The 23,228-nt window shown below is 45.1% G+C and overlaps 1 protein-coding gene across 2 annotated transcripts in view; it reads left to right on the top strand.

Moving 5' to 3' along the window:
• LOC147697186 (granulocyte-macrophage colony-stimulating factor receptor subunit alpha-like) overlaps positions 1 to 23,228 on the top strand; it is a 328,625-nt gene that overhangs the window by 292,965 nt on the left and 12,432 nt on the right. For both annotated transcript variants that reach the window (XM_086934253.1, XM_086934255.1), the window contains exon 10: positions 17,016 to 17,106. In XM_086934253.1, the coding sequence (XP_086790379.1) occupies positions 17,016 to 17,106 (91 nt within the window). The remainder of the gene's footprint in view (positions 1 to 17,015; positions 17,107 to 23,228) is intronic.

Genomic DNA, 23,228 nt, shown 5'->3' with positions numbered 1-23,228 from the left:
GCATAGAGGGAAAGCCGGTCCTCCCAGCCCTCCGTCCAACGTATTCCCGTCAGAAGCGGTGAGGTCCTTATTAAAGTGGCTAGTGGTTCCAATGAAATTGCAAATAGCAACGGCGAGAGTGGGCAACCCTGACGAGTGCCCCTCCCCAGAGGGAACTTTCTCGAGATATGGCCGTTCGCCACCACCTGCGCAACCGGGTCAGCATACAATAATCTAATCCATGCAATGAACTTGGGGCCAAATCCCAAACGAGACAGAACTTCAAACAAGTAGTTCCACTCTACAAGGTCAAAGGCCATCTTGGCGTCCAGGGCCAATATTACTGCTTGTGTTGATATCAAGTCCGCTCTAGCCAGCACCCCATGTAATCTGCGCAGATTTAGCGCCGTATTTCTATGAGGCATAAATCCAGATTGGTCCAGATGTATGAGGTTGGGCAGATGAGGCAAAATTCTGGTCGCCAAGAGTTTGGCGAGGATCTTGACTTCTGCATTAAGTAGCGAGATGGGGCGGTATGAGGAGCATTCCTCTGGTGGTTTCCCCGGCTTGGGGATAGCTACTATAGTGGCTAGTCTCTGATCTGGTGGAAGTATTCCCTTCTCTAAACACTCCTTGTACATTGCTAGTAGATGTGTACTTAGTCTCTCCGGTGTCGATTGATACCATTCTATAGGTATGCCATTCGGTCCAAGCGCCTTGCCCGGGTTCAAAGCATTAATAGCCAATTGAATCTCTTCTGCAGTTATGTCCGCATCTAACTCTGTTGCAACCTCCGAAGGAAGTGTCTGGACCTCAATCTGCTCTAATGCCGCTCTAGCCATTTCAGGTGTTACTACTCGCTCAGGGGTGTATACCCCTTCGAAGTGGGCCGCGAGCGTCTCGACTATTTGTTCCGGGTTCGTGTGCTTCACCCCCAGACTGTTCCTCACTTGTTGGACTCCTCTAGAACTGCCTCCTCTCTTATCGAGCCATGCCAGCATCTTACCCGCCTTGTCTCCTACTTCATAAATCCTATTCTGCGTGTCAGCTATATGACCCTTAACCTGGTTTCGTAAATGGTCTGTGTAGAGTTGCTGTTGGAGGTTAAGTGTGTGTGACGTGGCCGGAGTGGGGTGCATTTCATGCGCTGTTGACAATTCCTGCAGTGTTAATTCCAATTTGGTTAGTTCCTGAGCTTGTTCCCTTTTGTAGCCTGTGATCGAGTTTATGGCTTGCCCCCTTAATACTGTCTTATATGCCTCCCATACAACCTCTGAGGAGCGTACTGAGTCTACATTTTCCGTGAAATACTGTGTCGTCATCTTTTTGAGTGCCTTGCGAACTTGGGGGATCTTAAGATATGTAGCATGTATGGTGTATATTCGTTTTCGTGCCTTCTCCTGTGTGGATATCGTCAGTGTGATCGGGGAGTGGTCTGAGATTCCCCTAGGGTGAATTTCTATGGTGTCTATGTGTTGGATCCCGTTGCCTAGGGCCAGGAAGTGGTCAATTCTCGACATGCTTCCGTGCACTGCGGAGTGGAAGGTGTATTGCTTAGCCTGGGGGTGGGGGTGCCTCCATATGTCGATTAGACCCATAGCTGTCAAAAAACGCTGGAAGCGGGAGGGTCCCCCGGCGGGAGCCATCGTCGGGAACCTATCTAGTTGAATATCTACACTGGCATTAAAGTCTCCCCCAAGAACAACATCCCCCTCGTGAAGAGTCAGTAAAAAGTCAGCTAGTTTTGGTAGCTGCACTGAGTGGAGTGCGGGGGGAATGTATACTGAAACCAAATTAATGAGCCTACCCTCCCACTGTCCTTGCAGCGCAGTGAAGCAACCCTGATTGTCAGTCTTGGTTTGCAGTGGAATGAACTTTGAGGATTTCTGGATTAGGATGCCAGTCCCCCTAGACCCTGACGTAAATTCGGAATGAATTATCATTTTGTATCCTCTCCTATCCATTGCCTTGGATGCCCCCGTTAAGTGCGTCTCTTGTAGTAGTGCTATAGTGGGTTTCTGCCTTTTCAGTGCGGTCAGCACCAGTCCCCGTTTTACCTTATCTCCCAGCCCTCGCACATTCCATGTCAGTATTCTTAGGGACAGGCCCCGCGAATTCGGGTCAACCCCTTCCGTGCTGAGTGGTGGGTCGTCTGCCATTTGCGGTTGTGAGATTACTGATGTGCCCATCATGAGTCATACCATAAATGTTATCTCTACCTCTGCTCAGTAAACTGCATAGATTCCTCATAGAAGAGCTAGACCTTCTTTGTGTATACCAAACTGTCGTTAAACCGCCCGAATGCATAACATCATTCCTCGACCATACATGTGTATTCCGAACAACGCCAAAACAATACCCCCCCACACCCCCCCTCCCTGCCCCCCTGCTTAACGGACTTCCAACTGCCCGCCTCCCCAACTGAGCAGAGTGCTTATCCCATCCCAAAACCAGAGTACTTGCGTGTAGGGGGGAGAGCGTCTCCCCGAGCAGGCGGCATCCCTGCTCACATCCGGGGCTAACCGGGCCAGCGTCCATCTGCAACAGTAAAACATTAGGTCCATTAACAAGAGACAGCGACCCTTCTTGTCCTTTCTATTCCGGGTCATTCTTCTCCATCAGCCTCTGTGAGTTCATGGGTCGGGGAACCTCCCGCTCCCCCTCTACCAGATGTTTGCGACCCTGTCCGGCTGCCTTCTCGGCGCCCATGATTCAGTCTATGAGTTTTCCGTGGCCAGTCCGTAGTGTGCCAACCCTCAAGCCAGTCTCTGGCCGCATCAGGGGAATTGAAGAACCAGACCTTTTTTATCAGCCACTACTCGGAGCCGGGCTGGGAAGAGCATTGAGTAAGGCAATTCTTTTTCTCGTAATGTTTTTTTTACCTCAAGAAAAGTTCTCCTTCTCCGCGAGACCTCCGCCGTGTAGTCTGGGAAAAAGGACACTCTGGAGTTCTGAATCTGGATGGCTGGAGCCACTCTGGCCGCCTGTAAAATGGCGTCCCGGTCTCTGAAGTTAAAGAGTCTTGCTAGTATCCGCCTCGGTGGGCCTCCAGTCTTCGGCTTTCCCCCTGGCACCCTGTGAGCCCTTTCCACAGAAAAGAAATGCGAAAGGCCTTTGGGCTAGAGCTGATTCTTGATCATATCCTCCACATAGAGGTCCTTCGCTCCTGTAGTTTCAGACTCCGGTACACCTAGAATTCGGACGTTGTTCCTCCGAGAGCGCCCTTCCTGATCGTCCAGTTTTTCTCTAAGCATTTTGTTGTCCGCTTGCAGTTTACCCATTTCGATTTGCAGTTCCGATACATCCTCGACTAAGGACTTGGTTACCACTTCGACTTGTTTTACTCTCTCATTCATCTTCTGGAGGTCCGCACGTATCAGGGGGACTTCAGTCGCCATCGCCCCCACTGTCTCCTGCACCCGAGCCAATGCTGCCAGAACATCGTCCAGTGTAGCTTTCTTCGACCCTTCGGCCTCCGCCATTTTCCCCGCGGGCTTGCGTTGTTCTTGGGGGGAGTTTGTTTTTCAAAGGCGAATTTGTCCAGTTTAGCCTGTGTTGAGCTGTGTCTGGGGCCTCTGTTCGCCATGTTGTGCAACCCGTGATTGTGTTATTCGCCAACAGGGGCGTGCCACCTGTCCAAGGAAGGGATACCACTCGTGTCTCCTGTGTGGTATCTGCGTAGTAGTTGCGGCAGCCACTCCGTAGTGCGTGATACAGGCCTCTCCTCATGTGCACCCGTCCTCCGGGCCATCCGCTGTTGGCGGTGCAGGTTCGAGTCGGATCCTGTGCAAGCTGTTGGCAATCGGGGTGTCTCTTCCGCCCACTTCCGAGTGTCAAGTGCAATGCACTGCACCCCTTTCCGCTGCCCCTGGGCAGAGTCGCAGCGTAATGATCCTTTGGACCCTATGAGGATATTTATTTATTATTTATTTATTTATTTATGGGATTTTTAATGCGCAACTAATACCCTAGGGTGTCTAGGCGCAGTGAGATGCTCTAGGATACACAAAATTCAGGGCACGAACTTATTAATTGAATAACCAAGTTTTCAAGGCCTTACGAAAGGCAATGAGTGTTGGTGCTGTTTTAATATACAAGGGGAGTGTGTTCCACAGTATGGGGGTCACTACCAGGAAACGTCTGTCTCCCCATGTGGCCGTTCTTGTTCGGGGAACATGCAATAGGTAGCTTGCTGCTGATCTTAGATTCTTTCCAGGTATATACACCTGAAAAGCTTCCTTCAAGAACTTTGGTCCAGTCTGATGAATGGCCTTATAGGCGATGCAGAGAGCCTTGAATTTGATTCTGCTCTCCACTCTTAGCCAATGTAGATGGCGTATGGCTACTGAAGTGGAGTGTCGCAAAAGGAATATTAAGCAGAATCCGTGCTGCCATATTTTGCACCGACTGTAGTTTGTTCAGGATGTATTTGTGTGTGCCAAGGAAGAGGGCATTTCCATAGTCCAGCTTCGAAAATACTAAGGTGGTAATAAGTGTTTTCCCTGCCGAATCAGGTAAGTATGGCATGAGTTTTTTTTATTTTCTTCAGCATGAAGAATGCAGCAGAGACCACCTTGTTGACATGATGGCCAAAAGTTAGCCTATTATCAAAGATCACTCCCAAATTCCTAACCTTAACAGCTGGAATCGGGGGGGAGCCCATCTGACTGGGCCACCAAGTTGAGGACCATTCGGGAGAGAGCATACCGAAAGTCATGACTTCGGTTTTCTCTGCATTAAGTTTCAGGCAGTTACTGTGCATCCATGATTGTACATCCAGTAACCCCTCCTGAAACTTGGCTGCTACCACTGGACCGTTCTTGTGTACCGCCAACACAAGCTGGGTGTCATCCGCGTAGGTAGTTAATCGCATCCCATGTGATTTAATAACCCTCACCAAGTCCGCAACATAGATATTAAAAAGCGTGGGACTTAGCGAGGATCCTGAGGGACTCCACAGGGCAGTTAAGAAGTGGGCGAGTAGTAATTGCCCAATTTGACTGCCTGTTTGCGATTAACTAGGAAGGAAGCTATAAGATCTTTAGCCAGATGACTAATTCCAAGGGCTGCGACACGGTCGACCAAGATGACGTGGTCGACCATGTCAAAAGCAGCTGACAGGTCCAACAAGATGAGCACTGCAGCACCTCCCGAATCCATGATCTCTCGGATTTCATCTGAGGCCTTTATCAATGCTGTCTCAGTTCAGTGTTCCTTCCGGAACCCGAACTGAGTGTCATCTAGGAGTTTATGTTGTTCAATAAACTCAGAGAGCTGTTTATTCATTATTGCCTCCACTATTTTGGCAGGGAAGGGAAGGCAGGCAATTGGCCTGTAGTTGGAAGTGATGGTAGGGTCTAAAGATGGCTTCTTAATCAAAGGTTTAACAATAGCCTTCTTCCAGGTCTATGGATAGACACCTGTCTTAAAGATGGAGTTGCATATGTTGGTCAGCGGCTGGGTAACAACATTGTACAGTTGGTTCATTATGGTCGGAGGACATGGGTCCAACGGAGAGCCTGATTTAATATACAGGTTAATGGCCGGTTTAATGAGAGTACATGGTGTCTGCCCCCGGTGCTACCCGGTGTGCCGATGTATTACAGGCCCGGAGCATATTCACTCAAATCCATGTGTTAACTCCTCAAGCTGCCAGGTGCTGCCACTTTTCCAGCAGTAGGATAAGGTGGGGGGGGGGTCCAGTCCCTCGCGGTTCACCGGCCCGGTATTCCCCGCGCCCCGCTGATGGTATTCCCCGGAGGCCTGCGGAGATCGCTGATCGTCCCACACACCCCCGATGTCTTCCTCCCGGTCGCCTCAGGCGTACCTCCACTGGGGTCCTGCGTTTGTCTCTCGGGGTTGCTGCCTTCGGAACAAGTCCGCAGCACAAGATGGCGGTGCCGCCCCCCGAGCCGTGGCGTCGTCCGTGGTGTCTTGCGCTCGTTTCTCGTGGCAGCGCCCGCTGTAGTAACCATCCGCCAGTCCGTCTAAACACTGCGGAGGCGTTTCGGGTCTGTTTCGGCAATTCGGTCGGAGGTCCGACACTTCCGGCTAGTGACACCCGCCGATGCTCCACTTCCGCCCAGTTGCGATCTGCCAACCACTCCGCTGCGTCAAGGAGGACAGTAGGCCCCTCCTCTCACCTTTCCTGTGGAGAAGTGTGGCTCAATGATTAGAGCGGCAGACCCTGATGCAGAGGTCTAGCCCGGGACCAGGTTTCAATTCCCCTCCTCAGCGGGTCTTGGGCTCAAAATTCCACGGGCCTGATAATTCTCGCCTTGGTGCCTAGTCCAATCATGGAGTCCCACTCTGCAACTCTGGGCAATAGCTTGCTTAATCTCCACAACGGCCCCCACAATGCTAAGGATGCCTGGCCTCCACCTTGGGGGTGCCCAGGAGTGGACGTCTCACAGGGAAAGCCAGGATGGGTTCCACAGCGGTATTCGTACAAGCGCCTTGAGACCCTTGCGGGTGAGTAGTGCGCTATACAAGTATCAATTTACAATTTTTTTTTACAATTTACCTGTACGCCGATTGCCCGGCCGCCTCTGCCTCGAAATTGCTTCGTTGGGTGCCGCACGGTCACCAGACCCAGTCCGCCCCGACAGAGTAATATTGCCGACGGATTTGTGTGGGAGGCCGCCTTACTGTGGGAGCTCCCCTAAGCTGCGCCCGCCATCGTTGGCTGCTAGCCACGCCCCCCTTCACCTCCATTTTTAACAGTAACATCCCACAGCCAGAAAGTCAAAATGATGGCCAGGTCCAAGCCCTACTCCATTTTTGACCAAATGAGATAGAGAAAGGTATCATAGGGCTAACAAGCAACAAAGCCCCCGGCCCCGATGGCATGCCACCGGATCTCTTTAAATCTAAAGTCTCATTATGGACGCCGGTTCTGACCGCAGTGCTTAACGCTGCTGCCGAACATGGCTGTCCAAAGTCCTGGGGCACCTCAACAATTGTGCCAATATTCAAGAAAGGAGATCGTAATAGTACAATCTGTTACAGGTCGATATCCCTTATCGACTCCACTGTCAAGGTTGTGGGTGGAGTAATCTTGAATAGACTAACATCATGGGCTGAAGCAAATAGGGTAATCTCTAGTATACAGTACGGGTTTCGATCCGGACACTCTAATTTGGCTCAATGCATTAATTTGTACACAGTCCTGGGGAAGTACACCATAGCCAGGCAGGGCACCGTATACATGGCGTTCATGGATCTCTCGTCTGCTTTCGACTGCGTTAATCGGGCAAAGCTGTGGGAGTCCATGGGCGCCATGGGTGTCGAACCGGCACTGGTTAACTTCCTGAGAGACCTACATCGGGACACAAAGGCCAATGTAAGATACTCAAAAGATCTCAAAGTATCCAGGGACTTTGGTGTTTATAGAGGCGTAAGACAGGGGTGCATCTTGGCCCCCTTTCTTTTCAATCTATACATCAACGATCAAGAAGAGTGCCTGATCAGCACTGGAATTGATTACCCTTATGTCGGCGAAAGGGGCCTACCAATTTCTGCTATATGCGGATGATGCTGTCCTCTTGGCCAGAACTGCTAGAGGTCTACAGTCCCTATTAAATACTTTTCATAGCTTCATGGCCGCCCGTGACCTTTCTATTAACAACAGTAAATCCTACATTATGCAGGTGGGGAAGCACACCACGAAACAGTATCAATTCACAGTCAACACAGAGAAGGTTCCTAGGATCAAGACATTCTCCTACCTGGGAGTCCTATTTGATGACCTGTTAAACTGGGGACCATTGCTAAAGAGGAAAAGGGGAGAAATCACAAGGGCAAATGCTGCTATCTTTAATTTTGACAAGAAAATGGGCAAGCGCCCGGTTGAGGCCCTTTTTAAACTGAATTGGTTCAGTGCCAATGGTCCATGGTCCTATCGTAGTCGATTCTTCTTTCTAGGCAGCTTTTTATTGCTTCAATTGCATTAATACAAATGTAAATCTTCTCTGTGTTGTTAATTATATTGAGTAAAGTTATTTAGTTTTAATCATGTGGGTTATTTGTCATGTTGATACATATACCAGTTATTTTCAACTGCCCATAACTCACCATAATCCTTTTGTAGTAATGTTAAGTCATTTCAATATGACATATTGAATGTTCTGTCACCTCCTTAGTGATAGAATGTTTGTTCTTGAAGCTCCCAGGGCTGTTGTTGTTATTCCCTGGAAGCTGTGGAGACGAAAGGAAATAAAGAAGCATTTTCCTCCACTTACCGTGTTTGTGGTCACTTCAATTGGCGACGAGGTGGATCCACGGTTCATGTCTCCATCCCATGTGTGCCGAGCCTATTCATCAAAGATATATATATGTATATATTTTTTGGGGGTTTTGTTGCTCGTTACTTTTCAAAGAAAACTTTTACTCTTAATCTTCTGAAGTGCATCATGTTGAAGAATCGCCGATGGGACAGCGTGTCTCTGCTGATATTAAGGAATCTATCCTTTATTTTAATGGTGAGGTTTATGTGCCTGTTTCTAATAGAGTGAATATTAAAGGAAAGAGTCCATGTTCTTCAGAAGCGAGTTCTTACAAAGAAGAGTGGACTCATAAGATCAAGGTGGGAGATTGGGTAAAAATCTAAATTCCTCACAATGTACCCAAAGGTTTGTCAAAATTCAGCCCACCTGTTTGTGTTGATTCGATTTCACGTTATGCTGTCAGAGTCAATGGAAAGAATTGGTGGAATATATCCAGAATTTATAAAATTCCTGACAAAGTTGTACATCAAATGGGTTTGAAATCTAACCCTGTTTTTTCTTTCAATAAATCAGTTCACAATATTTCTGAGTTTGACATGAATAGGGGAAGTTCTTTTTCTTCTGGAACGTCTGTAGATACTTTGGTTCCATTGTTGCGGAGGAGTAGTCGTAAGAGGTCTACTCCCAAACGTATAGATTTGTAATATGGTCTACTCCCAAACATATGGATTTGTAATATGGTTTTTATTTATTATTGCTGTGTTGTTTTCTCTTATTATAGTTTTATCAACTTCATCTAGAATTAGTTATGCATTCTTGTTGTACATTTTCTTAGTGTTTAATTTGCAACTTAACTTTGCAATTATATTGTATGATGGCTATGCATGTTATGTTACACATTCTTTTATTTTGTTATTACATTTTCTCTTGTCTCTTTTTCTTTTTCCTCTTGTTTTTTTATTGTTTTTCTGTGAGAAAGGAGGATATTGTAGTAATGTTAAGTCATTTCAATATGACATATTGAATGTCTGTCACCTCCTTGGTCTTAGAATGTTTGTTCTTGAAGCTCCCAGGGCTGTTGTTGTTATTCCCTGGAAGCTGTGAAGACAAACGGTAATAAAGACGCATTTTCCTCCACTTACCGTGTTTGTGTTCACTTCACCTTTCCATCAGTACTCTTTTCCTACTTTGATGCTGAAAGTCCATGCTAATGGCAGAAGAAGGTGCACCATATAAATACAACTAACCATAACCTATCATGGGCGCTCTTCTTTCAACTATGTGTATTGCTTTATGGACAGTGTGTTTCCTTTACAAGCGATACTTTGATTGGCCCAGCGTTGTAACTTCTCCCTATTATACACTAATTGTCCTGCTCACTCTGCTTTCCATCTCATTTGACCCTTATCACCTACAGATGTTATGAAATCAATACCCACACATACACCATCCACCACCCGTACTGGAAAGTGGCTACTACTGATTGTATGTTCTCCATTTTTCTTACATTTTTTTCCAATATAGTTTTTTCATACCTATTAGATTGCTGTCTTCATTTTCTATCTCCTTCTCTGGTCTTTAGCATTACATTGTGTTCTTCTCTTTCTTTAATGCTGCTTTTTATTGGGACTGTATTCACCATCCCTCCACCACACACCCCACAACTCCTGTTCCTAATGTGTACCCATGTCTTTCCCCAGCTGTCGTTGTGTTCTTTCATCCATCAGGTTCCCAGCTGGACTTTATTTTCTGTTCTACTTGTCACCACTCACCGCCCTACTTTCACCACTTGTATGGTTTTTGCCTGGGTGCCATCTACTAGCTTTCTATTAATCTTTTAAAATCTGGTTACCCTCTTTGTCCTACACCTTTTCCAACATTATTTACAGTCACTTATACACTGTAGATCCTACTTCCATAGACACTGCTATCTCTACTAGTCTTCCCTGCCTAAAAACCACTGTTACCCATTGACGCTAATCATAGATGTATGGATGTATTGGTGTTTTTTTACTTTCACCCTCAATTGTTTAATGATACATAAACAAGGCGACTTTTACATACTCAGGCATAAAACATGGACTGGTACATCATATACAAGCACATTAACATTATTTATTCAGATGAGGTGTATGTATTGGAATTTATAAAGTGCAAACCTAGGTATGAAGCAACAGAGCGCTGTACATTACTTTAGGTGTCGAGAGACCATCTACAAGAATGTGTACATCAAGAGGGGATTAAACAAAAACATTGTTCACACATTTAAGACACAGGGAGATTAAATGATTTGCACAGAATCACACAATGTTGAGTCTAGCGGCAAGGCAAGGATTCAAACCTGGGTTCCAAGGCTCCAAACGTACCAGCTTGAGCTGCTAGACTACATATCTTCCCAGAGATCCACAACTATCACTTCCACTTTGAGTCAAATTAATTCTAGATCTTTCACTTCATCCTACATGCATCCTCATTCCTCTACTGCTAACTTCCTTCTCCCAGAAAAAAGATATTGGAAGAAGACAAAATTGTCCTCTGACTTTACATCTCCCTCAACCCTTAAAGGCGTTTGTGTTTTTTTACCAACGATATTTCCAATAAATGTATTTTCTCTGTTGCTTCTCACCGACCATTGGCCATCAATATATTTAATTAGCATCCACCTCCATGCCCCTTGCTCATTCATTTTAGGCTCGCCACACTGGATTTACTTGGTTGTCCTTCTTCACCCTTCTTTCCTTTGTTCTTTAACCCTACCTGTGCCATTTTTCTTCAACATCCCCCCTCCCTGTACACCTCATTTGTTCCATGTTTGGAACCTCAAGTGACCACTTCTCACTGGTGCCAATTCTACTTCCTCTGCCCTGGATCCTCTCATACACCACGCATCTCTCCTCTTTGCTTCTTTATCAGATTGTCTTTATTATTGTACCATTTTGGCTCACAGATTTCTGGATTCTGTTTTGGAGCCCTCCATTAGCTACTTAAACACAGGGAACTTGCATCCTATCTCTGTGTCTCCTCTCTTTTGCTACATCTTTTTTGTCACTTCTTTCCCATCTATAATCTGTTTTTCTCCCCCTCTACTCTGCCAAAATTGTTGCTCCATTGGTTTCACTTTATCTTATCACTCTAAACCTTACACTTGCTAACCTCTCTTATGTTTTGAACATTATATTACACAAATCTGTTTCACTGTCTTCCTTTTGTGGGACGTCTTTGTTTGCATCATGCACAACCAATTAATGATACTCTGGTTCTCCTTGTGGTCAATGATTCTCTTCTCTCTGGCTACAGTATGGTCTGCCACTATGTTACAATGTTAAATGTACATTGTAAAATATGTAAATCCAATAATAGTAGGTATTCTTAAGTTGGTTTATTAGACATAGTTGGTAGTAAGGAAGGCCCCACCGGGAGCAGCATCCAGCTGCTCAGCCCCACTCACTCAAACTGATCACACATTCAAACCATGCATACACGAACGTTCCAATGACATCACACACACAGGCTGAGCAGCAGAGAAGGAGAAGACCAGAATATAACACACTAGCTTCCATCTGTTTTCTTTTAAACCCCTGCCCCCTCCATCTGACATTAACTTTTCCCATTTAGATGCCATCACATCTGTGCAAACAATAAAAACTTGTCATCTCCTTTGCACATTTTTCCTAGAACAATTGCCTCTCAGCCAACTACACTGAAATGACCCCTAATCCTGACCACATGCACCTGCATAAAACTAAGGTGGTCTGAAAAGTTTCAGCGCTCTGTCCATCATCTCCTTGTGTTTGCTGTGTCCACCTTAAGTTGGGAGGGTATGCCCAGATGTGGGTCCCTTGCTCACTTTGCAACTGGATTCAAGCTAGCCGGGCTGAAGAGGGGTGCTACCCTGAAACCGGTCCCAGGTTGCTTGTTTCCGGTCCAGGGAAGACACGGCTTGGCAGTTGGGGCTGGACTGTTCCCATGAGGCACAGGGCCAAGATTGATTTGCAATAGCTGTGACTGAACTGGGGTGGCGAAGTGAGCTAAAGAATGATAAGGGATTCAACCCAGATCTGTGACTGGGGTGAGTGTCTGAAAAGTTTCAGCTCTCCGTCCATCATCTCCTTGTGTTTGCTTTGTTCGTTCTAAGTTGGCAGGGTATGCCCAGACATAGGTTCCTTTTTCACTTAATACCGTACTTTTATACAGTACCCAAAGTACACAAAGGGGTGATCCCACCCCCTGGAAGACCCATTGTATCGGGCATCAACTCCGTACTAGAACCACTCTCTAGATACTGTGACTTCTTCCTGAATCCCCTGGTACAAAAGACCCCCTCCTACATTAAGGATACCAAACACCTATTGCAGGTAATCAACAACATTACCTTCGACCCCGACACCCAATTACTGGTAGGGCTTGACGTGGAAAGCCTGTACACCAGTCTTCCACAAGATGCCACCCTGCAGGTACTACATGACATCCTGGAAGCATCACCCTGGCCTTTTCACACTCCGAGGAGCTTCGTACTGGCATGTGCAGCCCTCGCTTTGAAAGAAAACTATTTCGAGTACGACGGCACCTTCTACCTGCAAACAAATGGAACTTCCATGGGCAGTGTTTTTGCGCCGAGTGTGGCTGGACTTTATGTACACCACTTCGAAAGCACCAACATCGCCGTGGATTCCAATCCGTTCAAACATCATATCCTGAAATGGCACAGGTATATTGACGATATACTGGTCATCTGGCAAGGTTCACAGCATGAACTGGACAACTTCCTAAACTGGCTTAACAGCAGAGACCCATATTTGAACTTTACGAGCACAGCCAGTAACCGCCAACTCCCTTTCCTAGACCTGCAAATAACAGCCATGAATGGAACACTAGTGACCACCACCTACTATAAACCCACAGCGAGGAACTCATTGCTCCATTTCACCAGTTTCCAACCTCGGCCTCTCAAAGAAAACCTACCGTTTGGCCAGTTCCTTCGGATCAGAAGAAACTGCTCAAATGTGAATGATTACAAATCGCAATCTACGGATCTAGCCAAAAAACTAGAAAAACGCGGTTACCCTAAGGCCATCATTAAGAAAACTCAGAAAAGGGCCAGAAACCAAAACCGGGAAGCACTACTGGAGGATATCACCAAAGAAGATGAGGAACAACCTACAACTTGTGTCACAACTTACAATACTGCCTCCAACGAGGTTGCAAAAATTATCAAGAAGCATTGGAGAATCATCAATTCAGGACAGAGGAACTGGGAGTTACCAAGGTTTGCTTACAAGAAGTGCCATAACCTGCGAGACCAACTAGTCAGCACCCGCCCAAAACCACCACCAAAACCAGCGGAGAATACAATACTCAATGCCTGGGGCATGCCCAAAGTCACAGGACATTACCCCTGCAACGACTGCAGTGTATGCCATCTCACATCCCACACAAAAAACTTTAAACCTGGAACCTAACAAAATCTGGTCCCAAAGGAGCCACACCAATTGTAACTCACGGAATGTTATTTACTTACTTACGTGTACGTGTTGCCTCAGATATGTGGGCATGACCACACGTAAAATCAGAACCAGGATAACCGAGCATCGCAGCACGATGCGATGCAAAAAGAACATCAGTAAATTGACTAACCATTTCATCACCCACTGCCACACACCCAATGACTTCTCCTGGACAGTCATTGAGCAAATCCCTGAAAGTCCCATCAATAATGATAAAAAACTGCTCAATAAAGAACAAAGATGGATATACCGTCTTTCCACAGCTACACACGGCCTAAACGATGCCATCCCCTGGAACTCTCTGTCCAGCGTGTGATTACCTACTATCTGAGTAACCCCTAGAGCCCCTTTTCATATTGGGTCGTCTTATCCTTGAATATTGGGTCCTGTTGCCCCCGCTTGTCACCATAACTGCGCTCCCAAAATATCATCAGCCTTCATGACAAGCCGTTTTTTAATATAATCACATTTTCACATATCCGTATTATCAGAGAGGGTCATCTTGCCTCCTATCATGATAATCTGGCACCTCGCATGCCCCATCCCTCGGCCGCATGCCCAGAGCCAGCACGTGTACAGATAACAGTAGTTCTGTGCTCAAACCCGGCGCCTAGCACAACGCTCCCTCCAGACGCATGCGCGGCAATACTACTCCACTGTGCATGTGCCCGATTAATCAATCCCTTCGCGCATGCGCGAACATGAACCACCACAACGCGCAACAGCGCTAGGCAACCGGCACACCTGAGCGCGATCATGACTCGAGAATTCGAGTCTTTTCACCATTCCTTCCACCTCCAGGTGCCCGCACTTAGCCTATCAGCATCAGTATATAAACCGGCAGAACCAGCCATTACTTACCGGTTCTGCGAAGGAGGCACAACAGGTCCCACGCCGGCGCTGACCAGAAATCCTGTGAGTATGCTGATCTACCACCTCTACGTTGGGTAAGCGCTACTACTCTTCCCCTTTTTCCCAACAGGTCTCCTAACCCCAGTGGTCCTACCTTTGTTTCCCATATAGGGTCAACCCCTTGCCACTTCAATAACCTTGAAGCTAAATCAACCTAAAACTAGAGTAAGCCATAGCCCTTACGCCTGATTTTTTCACTTTCTTCACCACTGTTGAACAATTTCGGTTTTTTAAAACCACTTCACCATCGAAGTTCTAGTGCGATTTTTCACCATAATGGTACCACCAGTACCATTACACTTGAGCCGCCAATAGCCTGCACCCCATCGCTATTAAGCCGGCTGTCATTACCCATGATAAAATATCTCCAAGTGACTCTTTTCTCCACTGTATGTTTTGTCTATGTCCCTTTATGTTATTTGTACAGGTGATCTTGAGAAGGGAATCCCCCCTCTCGCAGTTAGATACACTTTAGGGCGTGTAGACACATAGCCTGCACTACACATCCCCTAATTTTAATCACACACACTTTTATCTGTCCTGAAGAAAGCCAGATTACTGATAAGGCACTGGCTGAAACATGTTGACACATCAAAGGACGTAGGAGGTCGTAACTCTCCTCTAACGTCCCACAGCCTTATTTGTAACCGCTGGCGGAGGCCCATTTAATAAAGTGTCCTTACCCTCTGGGTACTGGGACCCCCGCCAAGCCGTTTTAAGCTCACTTACTTAACACCCTTCACCGCACACACAGTGACATACCTGCTCCGCTGTAATCAGGCGTCGCAGCACACCCGGGACACGCTAGGTGTCACTGGGTGGGCCCGATGATGAAGCATGCCACCAACTAGGTTGGTGGGTGAGGGCTTTCAAAAGACACCCAGCAGGTGCCATCACCATTTGACAAAACAATACTGAGTCACCATTATGATTATAATATAATATCATACCAACCCCATCCCAGCTAGTCCCTTTTTGATTAATTGTCCTTTTTCACTTTGCCACTGGATTCAAGCTAGCCTGGTTGAAGACGGATGTTACGCCAAAATGGGTCCCAGGATGCTTGTTTCTGGTCCAGGGAAGACATGGCTTGGCAGTTTGGCTGGACTGTTCCCAGGAGGCACAGGGCCAAGATTGATTTGCAATAGCTGTGTCTGAACTGGGGTGGCGAAGTGAGCTAAATAATGATGATGGATTCAACCCAGATGGTAAACAGCCTTTACAACGAAACTTTTACAACGCACTACCATTACGACGCAACCATTACATTCAAACCATTACAACGCATTGCGCTGGGGGGCGCTCTAGGATAGGGAATAAATTTAATTTACTATCCAACAACTTCCCTACTATCCACGGGGACTGGAGTTGGAATAGTAAATTAAACTATTCACTATCCAGCACCCCAAAGCGCTATGCGTTGTAATGGTATGCGTTGTAAAAACTGCGTTGTAACGGCATGCGTGGTGAAAGCATGCGTTGTAACATCATACATCCACCCAGATCTGTGACTGGGGGTGAGTGTCTGAAAAGTTTCAGCGCTTCGTCCATCATCTCCTTGTGTTTACCTTAAGCCTACAGCTCAAAAACATTTATTTATGAGATATCACCCGTTTGTCTCGAAGAAGTGACATTGCAGTATAATAGCATTAAAATACCTATTGCCATGTTCTTAAGACTTAATACATTCTTCAATTATTTATTTCTGATTGTACGCGACTAAATGAAAACTGAAAACCAAAATATCACAGATAACACATCATGCAGTTCACAAAATGGCAACTGTACTTTCTTGCACAGTTGCAGCATGTTTATTGGGCGAGGACGCAAGTGAACTACCTTTTCATTGGTTGAATTCAGCATGGAATTAGGAGCCTGAATCAGTGCTACAGCCAGCTAATCAGAAGGCCTATGCTTTACCCTGGGACTATGTAGGCTCTGACATTTCTTGAAGGGGCCATCACCTAGCCCCACGCCCTTGAGTCCCAGCCCTGGTCGGCACAAAGCTGCAAAGGACCCATGCTGGATATGTGCGAAGAGAATTCACGAAGACATCTGTATTTGTGTTGTTTACTTCACTATTCACATAATGTGTAATATTATTCGTCTTAGGTCATGTGGTGGTGGATATGCTCACTAGAAGGCATTGGGAAAAAAACAAGTATGACAGTAGTAGATAAAGTATATGGAGGAAGGTAGGTATTCATTGTTTGTAGTAGTGTGCAACAAGCATTAGAAGTCAGTTTGTTGTTACCATGATGTTATTTTTTGACACAGTTTGAAAAGGAAACTATGTGAAGTAGACTTGAAACAAAACAGTGAAGTAAATTGAAAGTGACAAAGCCACATGCTACATTCAGTGACTTCACCTTCTAAATCTGTTTCATTTCTTCAGGTATCGGTTACAACAGAAATTGTTTCCACCAATCCCAGACCCCAAAAATGGATTCAAAGACCTTATTCAGTTTTATGATAAGGAATTTCAGGTATGCTATACTGATTGTGCATCTTCTTCAAGTTTCCATTAAAACCCAGTGCTGAACAAATAAAATCTAACAAATCTAAAGCTGAAGAAGCGTTAAGAATGACTAATACATTGACATTGGCTATGCTACAAACCTAAAAAAAACAGGAAATGCTAAAGTTAACCTTTTCCCTTATCTTTTGCCTTTGACATAGTCACCTACTCTTAATTCTCACTCATTCCATACTATAAATAATGTATACATTTAAAAAACATATAACTTCTATGCAACATTATTCTTAAAGATATTTAAAGTCCTCCTTTAATACCCAGCCACACATACCATTAAACATGTGTAATACATTTCAATGGATATTTTGGTCTTCTATACATCATTATGTAATGTAATGTAATGATGTCTTGTAAAGCGCCTGAATCACCCCACATGGGGTATCTCCGCACTGTAGACCGCTGGGAAACCCGTCCTGGCTTTCCCTGTGAGATGGTCCCTACTGGGTATCTCCAAGGTGTATTCATACTCACGTCCAAACAGCAGGTTTCACCTACTTCTATTCTCATCATCATATTAAAAATGTTACTCAGTGTAAAAAATGTCACTTTTTGATACACAGCGCATTAAACTTTTTCACAAAACATTATTTTAATGAAATTCACAATTAATTTCTACATACAGAGTAGTACGAATGTATGCCGACACATTAAAATCATATATTAAGCTTGATCTGAAACTGCTAATGGCACAGTGACCTTTACAACAGTACTGTGACACACCCTAAAAAAAAACTAAAAAAGATCCTTGCTCATAAATTACAGTGAGTTACACAGATTTTAAAAGTAAAATAATACATACACACCATCACAATATATAATAAAGCTGTGTAATAAGTACATTATGTCTATTGATCAGTTTCTTAGTATTATTTGGACACCAATTTACACCTTTTACAACATTAACCATTACAACAACCAACATTAAATAATCATGCCTCATCAAACAATGCATATCTAATAAAAAAAAATAAGAACAATTGAAATGCATATTTCCCATCCAATTGCATGTTACAGACACTGTAATATGGCTGGAGGTTAAGCTTGAATACGTATGTCATTGGTGATATGTAAGGATGAAGGCTTTTGAATTTCTTGTCTTTTTATATTTTGCTGAATCTTAACACCTCTTCAACTTTAATTGTTTTAATGAGTTTCAATGTCTATTTCGAATCTTTATAAAAATGTGATCTGCTGGTTCGTATACTGATAATGTATGGTTGTCTGATGTTGACTTAGTAATTTTTTTACCAGATTGTAATGTCCCTAATCATTAACTGGCATTGCATTCTTCTTCAAACAGTACCTTTGAAAAAGGCAGTTTTTTTAATTATGATGTGGTGCGTCAGTTACTATTCATAAACATTCGCAGTAGTCATTGGTTTAGAATGGCCACTCACAATGTAGCTTATGTGAATGAGCTGTTTGTTATCATATGTGGATTCTATTGAGCCAGTCAGGTGACTTGTGGGAATCAGTGTCTCACAGCTTATTTCTGAAGTGTTCCCCCCCCCCCAAAGAAAAAGCATTTCTTCTCTTCCTTAGAAGTTGCAAAGGATGTCACAACATGTTTTGTGTCATTGCTCCTATGTGTTGGATTATGGGGTATCCATTGATCTTTTGAGCCAAAAGTAGGCTAAGTGGTATAACTTGGAGAACAGTCTTGGAGAACATCATTATGACTGCACACGTGGGCGACTTCAGTTTTAGCAGTCCCAATCAATTTTAGCATGCATTTTAACACAAAGTACTTTTTTCCGAAGAGAGTTATTTGTTTAAAATATATAGGAAGTGCTGAAATGGTGTGCATCCTGCTCTTCCTCAATCATAATGTCCATACTTTTCTCACCTACAGGTTCTTTTAAGAGCCAACATTTTGTCATATTCAAATTTAAAAATGATGTTCCCTTTTCTTGCATTTGGTGATTAGAAACATTTTTAAAAAATCAAAGGTTCAATTTTTGCGAACACTAGACACACATAGAAAAGTCTATGGCTACCATTCATATATCTCATCTATTTTTAAACAAGCAGGTGGCTAAAGGAAGTGACAAAAATGGGTTGAGAAGCAGAAAGGTCAACACTAAAGAGCAAAAAAGGAACATGAACAAGGCTGAAGGGAGTCACATCCATGTTCAACAATATCACATCACCACTCAGCACGACTATCACAGTGCCCAGATGGCAAAATGTTCATATTGCTATATTGCCCACTTTGTACTGGCACAGAAGTAGGATGTTCAAGAGCAGTGCTTGCAACTGACGAAAAAGCTACAAAAGACACTTCTGAACTAAAAGTGGTCCTCTTTGACAGATGTTGCATTTGAGGTGGTCCATCTGCAACCCTTGGCTGTATGTAGTTTAGCTACAGATGTGTGGAATGCAATAGTGAAGACATTGTTCACATTTCTGATCATAGTAGTCTTTCCAAGTTGCAAGCCCTTTTGAGTTTCCCATGTTTCAGAACTTTCATGACAGATGATTCCATCTGCAGTTGTCTGTTCTGCACCATACAGTGGTTGAAAATGAACACTGGACCCAGCTACTTTTGAAAGGCATTGTAACCCATGAAGCATCTCACTTTTACAGCTACTTCCCCCAAAGACCCATTAATTTCCAGAGGGTAGCCCTTGTACCTCACCTCATGACAAAGGGTTCTACCTCTGTTCCCTTACCTCACCCCTCTTCCTCCCATGCCACATTCGTCTTGTATCATGTACCTTTGTAACATTTCTATTTGTTTGTCTTTTTTTGAGTATGCATCACCATGCTCCAGTAACTGTTTGTAACCATGTAACTGTTACCGAACTACCTACCCCCTACCCCTCCAAGCTCTACTCCTCTCCACTTTCCTGCTACTGACCTCTGCCCTCACCTGTTCCTGGCCCTAGTCCCGACCCTGTTTACCTGTGAATTTTCCCTCGTCATTTGAGATTTAGCTATTTTGTCTGATGCCCGATGGAGCTACCTGGTTTAGCTATAGGGGAGACAGGTCGGGGATTCCCTCCTTGGACGTCACCTACCCAGTCGGTCTTTAGCCAGACTTCCTTTCGTCTCTCCTTGTCATCTCTTCCCGCATCCTCCCTCTATTTATGTCTCGCCTTCTCTCTTCTCTCAATGTATTGAGACTGAACTATTTTGTCTGATGCCCGATGGAGCTACCTGGTTTAGCTATAGGGGAGATGGGCCGGGGACTCCCTCCTTGGTCGTCACCTACCCAGTCGGCCTTTAGACAGACTTCATTTCATCTCTCCTCATTGTCTCTTCCTCTATTCTCCCTTTCTCACCTTCCTTGTCCCCTCACCTCTACGCTCCATTTATTATGCCCTCCATGTTCTTTAAATGTTTCCCATTAAGACCTAGCTACTTGGCCAAAGCCCGATAGAGCTACCTGATAGCTATAGAGGAGATGGGTTTTGGGGCTTCCCCCTCGACCGTCACCTACCGAGCCGGACTTTGGGCAGACTTTCCTTCGTCTTTCTGCTGTATCTCCCTCCCACCCCTTTACCCTTACCCCCTTCCCCTCTACACTTCACTTATCTCGTCTTCTATGCTCTTGTAATTGTTTGTCTAGCAACTGATGTAAATTGAAACTGATGTAATCTTGTAATTTTGTGGAACCTCATGTAAAGCGCTCTGATACCTCCAGGTCCAGCCAGCGCTATATGAAACTCTTAAATAAATAAATAAATAAATAAACTTGCATTGGAAGGAAGTCCAGGAGTGTTTCTTTGGAATATCCTACTCGCATGACACACACTAAGGCCCTTGCTGCTGAGTGGAGGTTAGCAAATAATTAGGCATATCCACCAAAATAAAGTTCAGGTAGTCAATTCCCAATAGCAACAAGGGCTTCGCAAGGATCTGATTAAAATCACTTGGCTGAAGGAACGGCTTGATCATTTTACAGCATGAAGCATTACCCTGTCTTTCAGAGAAATGTACAAATATGGACAATGTGGGTCTTGCCACATTCCCAAAGATATAAATCCTGGCATAGTGAAGGTGTAAAGACATTGTTATGAAGCCCCTAAAGCAGTTCTACTGAGGTGATTCTATGACAGAGAGGTGCTGTAATTGGCATTCCTTGTGCATTAAAAGCAAAAGGCACACAGATGATGGACGGAATGCAGAGCAAATCAAACAATCATCCCCAGTCAAGAGATCTGAGTTAAATCTATCATTCTTTTGCTAACCACGCCACACCAGTTTAGACCCAGCTGTATGCAAATTAGTCTTAACCCTGTGCCTCATGGGAACGGTCCAGCCCAAACTGCCAAACCATGTCTACCCTAGACCAGAAACAAGCATCCTGGGACCGGTTTCGGGGCATCACCCCTGATCAGCCAGGCTAGCTTGAATCCAGTGGCACAGTGAACCCAAGACCCACATGTGGGCATACCCAGCACACTTAGGGCAAGAAAGCAAAAGACACACAGATGATAGACGGAATGCAGAGCAAATCAAACATTCACCCCCAGTCAAGAGATCTGCTACCCTGGCTGATGAGGGGTGAAACCCTGAAACTGGTCCTAGGATGCTTGTTTCCAGTCCAGGGACGACCTGCCTGGCAGTTCGGCTGGACTGTTCCCATTGGGCGCAAGGTCAGGACTGATTTGCATATGGCTGGGTACAAACTAGAATGGCATGGGGAGCAAAACAACGATGGATTTAGACCCAGATCTCTGTACTGGGGTACATGTATGACATTGTTCTGCATTCTGTCCATCAATTTTTCTTTTTGCATTTGTAACCCCGAATGGGACGTGGAGTTCTGGACTTTTTGGTTCCGTCTAGAGGTGTCAGGGAACAACACCCAAAGACCCCGGAGTTCCACCTGCCTTGGTGCGCAAATGAACAGAAACACGGGCTTCTCGATGGTGGCGTCAAAGACCAAAGGTTTATTACTGCAGGGACACAGAAGTCACAGAATCTACACACGGGCAGAGACTAGGAGCCTGTTCGATTTGTACATTGAGGGTTGCTCCTTATATACTAAAAATTGTGCTTTAGGCAAATATTTCACATGCTAGTACATTCCTAAACCTTTGTGTCTTAAACAATAAATATTTGGCGTTACACAGGAACTGTCGATAATATCTGATGCCAAACATCACGAAGAGGGGTTCCCACTAGTCCATCACAATCCCTTGTCAATATTGCATTCAAGAGCCGGACCGCCTCATCGTAAAGTTCGTTACCTCCCCCTAATAAAGGCCCAGAAGGAAAGGAGCAGAGCCAGGTGCAGGAGATAGAAAAGCGGGATAAGAGATGTTTGTGGGTTGTAAATGGGCAAGGCTACCGGCTTCGGCCGCCTAATCATGATCGGAACAATGGACACGAGAACCAGTTCAGGTGGGCTGGCCTCGGGCAGAGGAGGCAGCCTTTGTCGAGTCATGCAGCTACAGCGTGATCTGGTTTAAGGCACACGTGTCTTGAAAGAGGTGAATCTCCGGCTAAGGCTACATGTCCTTAATCGAAATGAAGTGATCAGAGGTTATTGCATATGTGAGGGCAAGAAACACAAAATGGCGGACATGATCTAAGATGGATGCCGTGGGTAGATCAGAAATGTGTTCATAACAGGAGTGCTCTTGCTCGTATCGTAGCGAAAACACCAGGATAGGCTAAATGGATCATTTGCGGTTCGCTGATACTAATATTATGTATTTCCGACAAACTTGAAAACACGGGTTCAAATCGTCACGGAACCTCAGACCCTCCTTTTGCCCTTACATAGGCAATTACTCAGTCTATATCAGAGTCTAGTTCTATGCTCATCAGGTCAGTGACATGTTGTTGTATCATCATCCTTTCTCGTGCCTTTTCTCCAAACGCAGGTGGTTTTCTGAGACAAGTTGCAGCGCAAAGACTACACAGAGCAGGACCACACTGGATAATCAGGCAGCATGAGAACAGGAATACTAAGATGACACCGATGACCATTAGAACCTTCCATCCCCACGCTGAAATCAGAGTCCAAAACCACTCCATAAAGGACCAGTTTCCCTTGTCTACATGTATAGAGTCGGAAATCTTGTGTAGCTTAGAGATCGCCTCATAGACTGTTGGAGC

This window comes from Lissotriton vulgaris, chromosome 8, assembly GCF_964263255.1.
Source record: "Lissotriton vulgaris chromosome 8, aLisVul1.2, whole genome shotgun sequence".
Taxonomy (NCBI): Eukaryota; Metazoa; Chordata; class Amphibia; order Caudata; family Salamandridae; genus Lissotriton; species Lissotriton vulgaris.
Note: the sequence above shows the minus strand (reverse complement) of the source record. Positions and strands in the feature narration are given on the sequence as shown.